Source organism: Anser anser, assembly GCF_964211835.1.
Source record: "Anser anser genome assembly, chromosome: 2".
Lineage (NCBI taxonomy): Eukaryota > Metazoa > Chordata > Aves > Anseriformes > Anatidae > Anser > Anser anser.
This window is the reverse complement of record NC_139721.1, coordinates 94,559,876-94,573,409: the sequence shown is the minus strand read 5'-3', so window position 1 is coordinate 94,573,409 and position 13,534 is coordinate 94,559,876. Positions and strand designations below refer to the sequence as shown.

General features: G+C 37.5%; 1 protein-coding gene across 14 annotated transcripts in view; it reads right to left on the bottom strand.

Annotated features, from left to right (window-relative positions):
• The window catches only part of MYRIP (myosin VIIA and Rab interacting protein), a 254,003-nt gene that overhangs the window by 221,301 nt on the left and 19,168 nt on the right, over window positions 1–13,534 (bottom strand). For 12 of the 14 annotated variants that reach the window (XR_014580615.1, XM_083826509.1, XM_083826515.1 and 9 more), the window contains one exon: window positions 2,806–2,955. The exons of 1 other annotated variant lie outside the window; for it this stretch is intronic. Coding sequence is in view for 12 of the 13 variants with exons in the window: in XM_083826509.1 (XP_083682635.1) it covers window positions 2,806–2,915 (110 nt within the window). In the remaining variant the exon portion in view is untranslated. Of the gene's footprint in view, window positions 1–2,805; window positions 2,956–8,135; window positions 12,208–13,534 lie in introns of those variants that run through there. One more of the 14 variants, XM_083826520.1, reaches the window with a different exon arrangement.

Genomic DNA, 13,534 nt, shown 5'->3' with positions numbered 1-13,534 from the left:
GTAAGAAAATCCATCACTTTTTCTTGTAAATTATTATTTTACTTCTTAAAACATTCTTACTTCACGGCAGTCCCGACCTGAAACAAATGGACTAGCACATTTATAACAGTACCGTAAAAACAAAACCAATGTGGGAATATATTTTACCCACAGTGGAGGAGACCATAGTGCACCTGGATGATCTGGAAGATCGTTGCCTTTTATTTGTTTCCATTTACTGCCAGTGCATTCAATCTCTTTTACACAACTGTTTGTGTAAAGAGGCCTATCTCACAAAAAAGCATTTGGCTTTATAAGCTCTTATAAGCTCTCCTGTGTTGTTTCTTTTCAAAAAGCAAACTGCAGACATTACACAGAAATCACACAGAGCAAAACATCAAAAGTTCAACCCTCATAACAGTCCAATCTTCCTCTTTGCTCACTCAAATACATGAAGTCTGAAATTCAAGATTAAAAATAGATTGTTCATGAGAAAACAGACCACTAGCATGTGCAATAAACTTACTCTAAAAGCAAATTATAATAATTAGTATCCCAGTAGCCAACAGACAGCCTGTAGAGCTTCTACGATAGAGGTGAAGTACACAAAGCTGTACTACCACAACCCAGTAAAGAGCGTGTATGCCAAGCAACTCAAACTGATCACCTACCTAATTGTGCCAGATCTGCCTGGTGTGCCTACTTCTGATTCACAGAAAACCAGGACTGTCTATTTACAAGACTGTGTTGTAATTTTAGCCTCAATGACTCTGGATGATTACACCAACATTGAAGTAAATAAAAACATAGCACTACTGCCAAAGAACAGAACCATCACAATCAAAATATAAAGATTATGGGTGAACAAGCAACAAAGAATAGTAAATATTATTGATCTGATATCAGGCTGAGAGCCACAGGGGATTAAAAAAAAAAAAAAAGAAAAACTTGCACTGACAGGAAGCAGCAAGGCATGACAAATCAACCACACTAATTACTAACTATATGCAGTTATCTTATTGTTATCTTACTATTTTTACTCCACAAAATATACAGGAGCTGGTCTGATAACACCAACACAAAGTGAGGAGAAAGACTTAAATTAGAGAACCACTGCTAAAATTTCTTACTGTAGAGACTCAACTCAGCTTTGCAGCAGAAAATGCAAATGATCAGTGTGTCTTCTTGCATATGTTACATTTCATTTCAGTATTTACACAGCACCCATGTGAAGGATGACAAAATTATATTACTGTATTACTGGGGGGAGAACTTCAGTGTGCACAGGTTTTATTCATAAAAATACAAAAACAAGACAAAAAAAAAAAAAGAAAGGCCTTTGACTCCCCCCAAACCCAACTTTCACAGAGTTGGGGTGTTGCTTCAGTTCTTCTCAAAAGATGTAAAAAGTCAAACTTCCCCAGGCTCTGAACTACTACCTATGCTTTAGGAAGGTCACACATTTGATTAGCAGCACATCTATGAAAGTACTCAGACAGAAATATACAATTGTCTCCACACGTTCATTATATCATTTTGTTTACAGAATACATAAAAATAAATGAACATGTAAACAACTGCAATACTGTAGAAGACGGTGGTGTCTAGCTCTGAAACAGCTGCCTTAAAAGCATCTGCTGGGAGTAAAGATAAACTTCAGTTCCTGTGGCATGTTATTTGACTCTTCAGCTCCTGCTAGCAAAGCAAGACTGAGCTTTCTGATCAACTTTCTGTGGGCATGCCTTACATCCTCCCCTGTCCTTCTCTCACTAGAGGATCTAGTTGTATATAATAGGCAAGATGCCCAGTGCTTGCTAGCTGTTGTATGCTTGCTCCCAGTAAGATTACAAAAAAAAAGTCACACAAATGAGGCAAGAGAAAGCCCCTGTACTCACTTTCCTTAACCTGTCTCCATAATATCTCTCGGCTTTACTGTGAAGGACTAAAAAATAAATAAATAAAATATAAATAAATAAATAAACTAGTACTGTCCATGACAAAACAGACAAGAAAAACCCTTCTGAATGCCTTCTTCATCCAGCCTTTCTTCCCTGCAGCAATCTTGCACTACCAATCCAAGCAAGAACTATTACAGCACATTGAAAATTAATCAGGCCTATGCTGCAAGTCTTCTCTTGCTCCTGATGTACCAAGTAGTTTCAGAAAATAACAGAAAATAAGTGACAAAGACAGGAATCCCCTCAGTTCACCATTGCACATAACATATACACCTAGTTTCATATTGATTTCAGTCATCTTCCTGCTCTGCTGACTTCAGAATGGTGCTATATAATAAAGAAGCAGGTATTTGTGATTAGTAGTATAAGAGAATGTGCATTTGCTAACTATGGACAGGGACTTTAGACTGTCCCAGGGAAAAAAAAAATACCATGATGTGTTCAAAGAAGGTATTAAACAAATAAGAGATAATTCAAGAATATATTGTTGAAACTACAGGAAAAGTAATGCATCCAATTCATGTCTCTGCCAGTAGCCCCCCTTGTCACACACAGAAGTCCCAGGGCTGAAAAAGCTACCTTGCAATAAGTTTCATTTACTTTCTTCTGGGTTGTTTCTGCTTGCAATCATTTTGTGTTTAGATTACTGAAAGCAAAGTTAAGTTATCAGTATAATGGATAGAATCATACTGTTTATTTTGGGGGAAAGAGATGGGTTGAGTTTCTTCACCTTCAGATGTTTGCATATAGACAAAGTATCTGAATAAAAGAAAAACAGGCCAAAACAGCTGTGTTCTCCAGCTTCCCCACAGAACAGTTTGTAATGGTCCAAAACAACTAATATTTCTAACCATGTTTTAAATCTTACCTCAGCCTTTCTTCTTCTTTCTTACGAAGGCTGAAATCTCGCTGAACCACCTGCAGTACATGCTCAGCTTCTTCATCAGTCAAGCCAGAAAGATCCAGTTTTCTCCCCATTATATACTCTACACTGGATGTGAACAACTATCAGGAATATCTGAAAACAAAACCAGCAACAAAACGCAACATAAATTGAAAGTACTGATATTTTTCCTGAGTGTGTTAAAATCACAGGTACATCTCCACAACACAAAGAAAGTTTCTGCCATAAATATTAGAGAAGAAAATGATTCACTGCAGAACTATTTTTTTTAAAGTCCCATGTGTTGAAAGCAATCACCCTCAATTTTAAAATGAAATGCAAAAGATCTATTATTTGTGATATTAAATATTGAGAGAAGACTGTAATATTGCCCTCAGCGAGAAATACATTAAAATGACTGAACTGAAATTAGGTTTAGAAATTTCTTAAGATTTTATGTCAGCACTTTGCAAAACTGTTTGCAAAATGCAACCCCTGAGACCGTGCATGAACCAAGAACAAATTATTCTATAACAATCACAAGTGTTTTGTACTACCAACTAAGGATCAGGAATTATTTTAAAACACCATAGAAAAAGAGTAAGCGTAGACATTTCAAACACTTTTCCCAGAGCTACTGGAAAGATTTAGATGTCCCTACCACCACAGTATCATTATTTCCCCTTCCTGTGAAAGGCAACTAGATTAAAAAAGTGGTCAATGTTATGTGTGAATAGAAGGTATTATGAAGTTTGAATTAGAGCTTAGTCCATTTATTTCACTAATGAATTATCATCAATTTGTTCCAATTTATTTTCTCATGACCTAATTGTGTTGAAAATTAGTAAATTCAGCTCTAAGAATTAATTTCTACAATTTGATTTATAGAGTTATTTGGGCAATTATGAAGGTATCCATCTCCACGTTAAGTTACAGTTTCAGAAACAGCACAGTTTTCATAGTTTTTTTATGAGCTCCTCATAATATATATGTAATTAAGAATAAAAGTTCTTACACTGTACCAAAGAGGTAAATGTTACTTAGCATCAAGTAAGCGTTCCAAATAATAAAGTGATATATACAAACTATGGCCTACCTGTACAGACTAGCATCTCTTTGATTCACTTCTCACTGTTGATTGCCAGCATATATTAGATGGGGAAAATTTACACCTAAGTTCTGGGATACATGTGCAGCCCCTCTACCTCTGATTTCTATGGGTTGGCGAAGACTTGATCTCAGGTCTATTTAGAGTCACCGGATACTATACAGTCACTATACATACTGATTTTCATGTGTTTTATTTACATAGAAGACTCAGTCTGCATTCCAGTATTCCATTAACCTCTAAGGAACTTGGTTTTTGCTTTGTTTTGTTTCCTCCAGGAAGTTATTTTTCTTCACATTGCCAAATCACCTCTGATCTAGGAGTATCACAGGAGGATATAAATATTTATAAACAATGCTCAAATATCTTTTTCAGTAGATCCAGATTATGCAATGGAAATATACTATGGCAAACTCTCTATAGAAAGAGCTACCAGGAAAACAAGTCCCACCAAATAGTTTCTCAGCCTAAAATAAATTCTAGCCTTAATTGAAATAACTTGAATGAGGCTGTTCAGATGTTTGCCTTCATTACTAATACTTCTTTACCAAATATCAGTTTGAATGCAAAAGTTACACTCTCAGAGAAATTACAGTGAATAATATAATTTCCTAGAAAACTTCTTCTCAACAAATTAACACATTGTAACAAGAAAGCCTAGGCTTACAATACTTGATTGTGTATTGTTTGTATAATACTCTAGACTTAATACTACTTACAGTCTGGTTTAAATCTAATTAAAACTTCCACATTGAAAACATTTCTTGAAATTAGCCCCTTCTAAACAAACAAAAGAGACAAACCAAAATAAAATGTTTTTCTAGAAGCGCAAACAACATTTCTGCATTTTAAAACAGACAAGAGCATCAACACAAGAAATGAAGACAAGTAATACATTTCCTAGTCACTCATATGAGAGCTATGCTGCTTGGACTTGCAGTCTCAGCAGAAGATTAGCATTACATGAGGGTGGGTGGAAAAAAAACACAAAACCCCTACCCCCTCCCCCCTTTTTTTTTTTTTTAAGTACCAACAGATCCTATGTATGACAGAGAGCCACATTACAAAGTTAATTATGCAAATGGTCATACTGAGTATTGTAGAACAGAGATATCTATTTTACTTTAATGCTGCAGTGAAGAAATCCACACTAGCAAGGCTGCAGCTGGACACTGGGTCCATTTCTGGGCTCCCAAGCACAAGCAAGATAGGGACTTACTGGGACAAACCCACCACACAGCTACAGAGATGGTGAAGGGCTGGAGCACCCTTCATGTGAGGAGAGGCTGGAGTGCTAGGACTGTTCAGCCTGGAGAAGAGATGTTTCAAGGGGGCTTACAGTGTGCATCTGGAAGACATCCCTCCAACACCCTGGCACTGCAGACAAGAATGCCCTACATTTTCCACTTACGAGCAAATTTGCATTGAGATTTCATGCAATTTGACAATGCAGTATCCTTTTTGATTTGAAATGTTGTTCCTATGCATTAATAAAATGTGATACTGGAGGAGCCAATCTCATAAACTCATTCAACCCAGCTACTTGCAACTGAAGTATTTCACATGAAATACCTTTCCCTCACCTGTTCTCAGTTTTAGAGTTCACCAAACTGAACACCAGAGCTTTTCTACTTTGCTCAGCTACTTTACTACTTCAGGTATTTTTCCAGGTAGAAAATTGAGAACAAAAAACATGCTAGCAATTATATCTTTGACTCTGTCACCAACCAACACATCTTTATGAGTCCTGACACCAGTAGACTGTCGGGACTTAAGTAATCCTGCTCAATCTGTCTTGTCGTTATAGTTGGGCATTATATCAGCTTCTGCAGAAGCCTTCTAGAACCATAAGAAATCTTTTTTCTAACCTTAAAGGTGAAGATTTTGACCATTTAACACGTACAAGACAGAAGACAAGTACTTTATACACAGCAGAGTTCCTTCACTGTAGTCCGTATTTAAAATAATCATAATAAAAGTTTTGCTAAATGTATGTCCCAAAGAAGTAATCACACTGAAACAAATGTAGTATAATAACCTTTTGCTGACAATGTAAATGTCATACAATATATTACATCTAAAGCATATGATGGCACACACTTTACTTGCTGACAAAAATAAGCCCCAGGTGTTGAAAGTGTAAGGAAGCTCTTGGTTTTGGAATTATCTCAACACAGTTGAGCAAAACAGACTTTATCCAAAAGAAAACATTTAAAGAACACTACTGTCCAAAGTCACTTCAACCACAGCTAGTACATCATTAAACCTAAGATGAGGCATAATCAGAATTGGTCAGAAATTTCTTAATTTTTTAAGACTCTAATAAAGTCTAGATGCTGCAGTAAACAGCACTAGGAATATTCTTTCCTTTTCACTGGAAACAAACTAATGTCCCGAAATAATGAGATGGGAAAATAAACTCATGGGAAATACAAAGCCACCTCTTCAGCTGAAAAATTAAGTATGGTCCAGCTGACTTCAACATGAGGACTTGTACCTGGTGTGCCATAGCTTAACTCAGACATAAAACAAAGATCTCATGAAAGAGGATGTTATTCTCCATGTCCAAAATGATTTTAACTGAGATTTACTGCACATATTTCCTGGTTTATAACCAAGCCAAAAATTATCTTCCTTTCAGCCTTGCAGTAATCTTACATGAGATTATTTAGATGACTGAAGAGCTTGCAAGTCCATGAGCAATGTTAGGTTTGTTTCACTGGGGATAGGGGTAAAGCAGCGGGTTTTGAAAAGAACCATGAAGTTCTTTTGTTTCCTCCTAGAAGTGTTCCCTATTAATGCAAGTTATCACTATAACTGTGTGTAATTTGTTTAAGAGTACTGGAACATACTATAATAAGGGAAATAGTAAATCTTAAAGGTCAAAGGTTAGCACTGTGTGTTTCTACATGTCAACCTTTTTAGGAAATAAATAGGAGTTTCATATTCTTCTTGCTCCCGTATCTTATATTAGCTTAAGTACTGAATATGAAGTACAAAAGCGCTACTAAAATCACATTTTATTTAAAAAAGACTGGCATTTCTCACCTGTAGGCAAGAGCCAGAACAAAGCATATTAAACTGTTTCTAAAAACTAGAAACTACTTTATTTAAATAGTAAATAATTGTTTTTACAGCATGAAGACCAAAGATTAAATTGGAGGACTTCATTTCTTTCATCTACTTTTGACAGATTAAAAGAAAAGATGAATGCCATTACAAAAAAGATAATCTTCATAATAAATCATGGTCATCTTATACCTATTAACCAAGCCTACAGCTGATACACAAGCATAAACCCCAGTGGGAATTCAAATGTGATATAAAAGCCAAATTCATTGACCAGAATAATCTTCTCACTGGCAACAGTGAACTCCTAAAGGAGAGGCTGATCCAAGATGTGGCCCTACACCTGAGAAAGATCACAGCTGTCCTGGCATATATTTTTAGCATGTATTTCACTGTCATTTGCTTTCTAGTTCCTGTATACTCTCATTTCACTTCAGTCTCATCTTCTACTGTTTAGGCTGAATTTAGGCAAACAACGTTCAGCCTTATTTTCTCTAGTTAGCAGCAACTGTCTTACGAAAGAGTGTGTAGTAGTGATGATCAATCTGACAGCATTCCGACTGTGAGAGACAGACTGTTACTTCTCCCAAAACGAGGAAGACAGCTTGGCAAGAAAGACAAAATTGGAGCAGTAATGCACTGAGACGCAATTGTACCTCGGATGACTGGCCTCTCTTCCACATGCCTTCCATGCAAAGCATGAAATGCAGCTCATTACCCTAATGGACTGTCAACAAGCCCCAGGTGAATAACCACAGGTCAGGGAGAAAGCCAGCATGTGGAGTTAGGGCATGTAACTGGTCTCAAAGAGCCCAACACATTTAGATGTTTGTACAGCTCAAAGCAGGAGACAGCAAGAGCTTCCTGCTGGGTGCCTGACCCGCACAGTGGGACCCTAAGCTCCCTGCACAGAGAACAGCAGGCTGCTCAACTGGGCTGTTTCCTTTCTTCCACCTTCCCACCAAAACCCACATGAGAGCACTCGCACACAAACACAACCAGCACACAGGTCTTCACACTGTACTTTCTAAGCTTGAGCTAACAGGAGAAAAATACTAAACAAACAGCTCATTTGCATTCCTGCCTCTCTCCTGAGCCTTAGCACGGGACTGAGAACTGCAGAAATGCATTCACCCACCTGGGTTGCACCGTGCATGCCACAGTCTTCTCCCAGGACACCTGTCAGTCTCAGCATCACACAATCAATGGCCATGCAGTGAGCTACACAGATCGCAGGGAGACGAAAGAAAGAGCAGATCCTCCTCTGTTTCTTCAGAGAACTGATGGCAGTTTGTATCTTGTTTTAAAAGACAGACAGAGAAGATGGGAAAACTTGCCTTATCTGTGTGACAGTAATACCTGGAAAAAGGCTCAGGTTCAACACCACATTGAGCCAAGGAATGTTCAAATAGATACTCTTCCACAGGGAGGGAAATAAATATCTACTCTAGAGAGGTTAAACAGAAGCATTTTCCACCTTGTGTGCTTTTAACTCTGCAGAAAGTAATATAAAATTCATTCATGAAGAAAGGCATATGAGAAGAACACAAGTCAGAATATCCTTGTGCAGATCCCTGTTTCAGACGCTTAAAATCCCATCTTCTGAAAGGCCTGAGGAAACTGAATGATAAAGAAGGCCCAATACCATATGAGCTTCTGAGCGGCACGTGACAAACATATTTTAAAGTTAAACACTTTCTCTAGTACCATAGAAGTCACTATTTGAAAGAACAGATACATAGAAGCATCCTACAGAAAAAAATTCAACAAGCTAGCCGAGAAAACATAGATCCATGAAGGCAATTCTTGCAAGTTCAAGATGCCAAACCATGGTTACTATATAAAACAGCGGTAAGATCTCTCATCTGAGTTATTCATAACTTTAATCTAGGGAAGGAAGCACTGAAAGGAAAAGTGAAGCTTTTGTAAGACCTCAAACAGCTCTGGAATTACCACACATTTCATATCTGCATAGGAATTTAATTTTGCATTTTAATAAAACAGGAAAATCATTATAATAAATTACAAATCTCATCATAACTTGAAACCTATATAAGTTACAAAAGTAAACAATTAAGTGTATTGTTCGCTACCAAAATATCTAGACCTACCAATATGTAAACACACCACAGGTATACTTTGAATATCCTACATGATAAAATGGATTTTGCCCCCACACCATATGTTATTTTAATTGACACCTTACACAGCTCTTACTAAATATCATTCATCCAAATATCCTTAAATTTTAACCAAGAACTAATCTTTCACTGAGAGATTTTGTAGGACTAGAATCAGAAATTTGCGTTTTCAGAGGTAAGAAAATACTTCCAGCAGCAGTTGCCACAGTAAGACAGTGTTCTCTAGTAGTGCCAGATGTGAAAACAAATTTAATACAGTAAATCATGACTAATTCAAACCACTAACAGGAAAACCCACTGAAAATTACTGCATTTTACAGATTAGCAAGTAAATGAACAAAGTAAACAAAAAAAAAAAAAAAACACGTCATAAGGCTGTGCCTTCTGCATTCACCCTGACACCTACAAAGTGCTTCTAGCTCTGATTTATGCTAGAGCAAAGAAGAATGGTAAGAGTTACGGCAGAGCGAAGAGTGACATCTGTAAAGCTACGTGTCCCAATTCACTGAATCTTGGTGATGATGTGTTGGTCGACACATAACTTATGCACCACACATGGAAAAAAAGGGTTTCAGAAGCAGGCTGTCTTTGAATATTTTAGATAAACATTTGTTAAGAGATATAAAACAAGAGTAAAATAAAGCCAGAGCTGTAAAGAGCCTCTGAAAACTGAACTGGAGGCTGGGTTAATCTTTCAGGTGGGAGCATTAAATGGTTTAGTTTGTCACCACAGATTTGACACTGGGACCTAAGCACAGTGTGGAGTAGAAGAGACATTGTCTTTGGACGTGAGCTTTGCTACTCTTACACATTAACATGGCACAATGCTATCTGTTATCTGGCCCATAAGTACAAGCCTGAACTTCTCAAGTTTATACAAACAAGGAACATTTACATTCAAGTATATGACTCAGTCAGGCATTTGCTGGAGTCAAAGACCAACTTCACAGTCATGTTTTGACTCCTGGCTCACTCATATTTGACTCTAAACTGGAGCAGCCACGCTGCTTCTTTAGATTAGGGAACCAAAAGAGTTCATCCCCTTACATGCTTAGAGAATCAACCAGACAGCACATAGACACCTTTATTCCATCCTTCTTGGATCTCACAATGACTATTATCTGGTCAACTTAACAATCGCATTATTAAGCCACCACCTTTAGGGGCAAGCTGGGACACCTCCATACCCAATTAACTTGCTTTTTTTCTTTTTTACCCCCCACCCTTTTTTTTTTTTTATTGTTCCCTTTATCAAGGTCTACTCTCAAAATTGTACACAGCATTACCAGTACACTGAAAAAGCATGCTCCTACATGAGCACCAGCTTTTTAAATACCTAGAAAATTACAGTTTTTAGTCTCCTATGTTAGCTTCTCCAAATTTTTAAGATTATCCAGTATCCTTCATGGGTCCTATGGACCTTGATAAAACATTGCCACCAGTTTCCCAATTGAAAGCATAATCTTAGGTATTTTTCAGCTACCACAACTACATAGATAGCATATTTCTACAGAAGAGGTGCAGACCACATAATCACACACAGAATCCAAGTCCACAGTATTTCCTCCATTGATTGCCCTCTTTTTGAACTGTGATATTAACTACTAACTTGGAAGACGAATCTAAAGCCTCATCATTAAATGTTAGAAGAGAAAGAGGAAGGAGGGAGGATAATCAGCCTGACCTTCCTCTAGCACAAAATTGGTTTCTTCACGATTTGGGACTCAATCTATTACTTTTATTCTTGCGTTAATCAACATACAGACAAGTTTTGGCACTGATTTTTAGATCAAATCTGAAATAGATTCTAGAAACCAAAGTATATCTTTTAGAATCCTCCTGAAAGCTCTTTCAATTGCTTTTAAAATCCAGTGTTGTTCCAATCCATGCACGACAGTTTTTAACTTAAAGCCTACTTGTGGTCTGTCATACTCGTGTCAAAGCACTTAGGTCTGCTAGTTGTGAGTGTTGAAAGAAAGGCACACTAAGCAGTCTTGGGGATGACCAGTGAGGTGGGGAGGGATCAGTTCTCTTGGCAGAGAGGCATGGAATAAACCTCTTGCAAGATTTACAATGGTTAGAAAAGTAAGTACACTGTGCAACTTGAGGTATTCCAGGACAGTATTACCTATATTTCTGTCAACAGCACTTAAACCATATGCTGAGCATCCATGCTGCAGCAATTAGCAATAATGGCACAAACCACCAGCACTTTTCTATTTGAACTGCACTGTGTCACAACATCCTATTCATACAGCCCAAAAAGAGAGAGAAGAAAATCATGTTAAAGTGACCTTCTGTATCAGAGGTAATGCCTAATAAGCAAAGAAGTTCTTGTATTAGTTTCAGAGAAGATAAAACACCTCATTGCAAGAGCAGAACAGATAATTTACTCCTCAAGCTGTAAACATGTTTTTCTTTCTTTCCTTTCCAGAAGGAAAATAACAGATTATGTACTGTCTTCCCCAGGAACAGAAAGTTGGTTTACAACAGCAGATCTACATATTATTCTGCATGCAAGGGGGCTGACAGTGTTGGTAAGGGATTGTTTTGTTATTAAAGAAGAAAAGCATGCAAAGATTTCAGGTGGTTTCCTGGCTTCAGGACTTATTAAAACCAGTAGGAATGCAATGGACTTCAACAGCCTTTGGACAAGGCTCTACATTTCAGATTGCAACAACAAGAGACTATATCTCATTTCCTACAGTAAACTACCACAGCACCCTTTGAACAGACTTCATGAAGCCACAGTTTCTGGATCAAGTCAGTTACCTGCTTACTCTTCTCCATCAACAAGCAACATATGTTGCTGGATGCTTCCCTGCAACAGAAGATTTTTTTGGAACTGCTGTTCCAAAAGTTCTGTGCAGCACAACTTGAGCTTGGGTCTTCTTCAGCAGGTAGGGCAAGCTAGAGCCTCCCTGCCTGCCAGCCAACATCAGCAGAACTCAAAAAGACTACTTAATTGATTACCATGAGTCAACTTGAGACAATGCCAATGAAAATGTCTCGTTTGAAAGATTAATTTCCGCAGTGGTTTTTTCATCCACTTTAGTAGGCGATATTATATTTGAAGGTGTACTTTGCCTTGGACAATCCAAAATTAATTTCTTGCAGTAATATTTTATCTTAAAACAACCAGGAGATAACTGCAATAATCTGAATACCAAACATCACTTTCAGTTTTTCTTTTATGACCATCAATAGGTAAAAAAAAGCACACAGGTAATAAGAAGTAAAAGGAGGTCTTGTTTCCTTGAACTTGCTCAGGAGCTAGTGGGTCAGCACAAATTTGCACGACAAAGGTTTTTGTTAGTATAACATTCTTCAGAAATAAATTGAAAGAGAGAAAGAGAGGGGTGGAGGGGGGGGAGGGGAGGGGGAGAAGGAGAGGGAATTGCCCTGCTGTTGAAATGGAATGCATATTGGCCCAGAAAATTAATGTGTTCGTAGAATTTATAAGAATTTAAAAGACTGTGCTTGCAGTAATGCTGAAGTTAGGCTATGACCAGTCAAGCCGTTGTGGTCCTTATACTCTACTTATACTACATTAATGCTGTTAGGCGATTCCTTGCTGCTTTCCACTACAGTGTTTATTCATTTGTTTTCAGGACACAGAAATTTGAAGAAGTTTATTTACTGAAAATAAAGTTACAGGAAAATACTACGCTGCATTTTTTTGCAGCATTCTTAAAAGACAAAGAAACATGGTAACAGAAATTTCTACTGAAAGTTAAGTAGTGAACAGGTCATAATCACTAGTTTACTCCACATGAATGACAGATCCTAATAGTGTGGGTGTCACATGTAAGGTGTCAAATCGAGGTCTCTCTATAAAGGTTGGAGATATGCATCTTTGCCCAATCTCACAAAGACATGCATAAAACGAGACCATGGCTTCAAATCTTTTTTAGCCCTTCTACAAAATTTCCTGTTTATATTATATATAGGCCAAGTTTCTTTGACAATTTGAGCAGCAATGCAGTGTGCTTCCCTCCACATTGAAATGCAGCAGTTACCATCCTCCTCAAGTCCAATAAGCTTCTTCTGAAAGTACACTGTTCCAAATCTCTAAATATAACAAACTTGAGGCTGAGGGTGGTTTATTTTCTGTCTCTCAGCGGTTCACTAGTAAGCCGGAAACCTTTATTATCTCCATATATTTATCTAGTAATTAAGCTACCTGGACCCAAAACAAAAGCAAATACAGCACTCCACAGAAAGCTGAGTTAGTTCACTCAAATCAATGGGTTTTCCTGAAGGAAAAATTGTCCCTATGGTCTCTGCTTGACTTGTTTCTTTCTACTTATCCAACTCTCTGAGGGCAAGTTAAGGCGGGTTACACCGCCAAACTGCAGTTTCTAGTCTGATAACAATAGGTCATGTTAATGTTGGC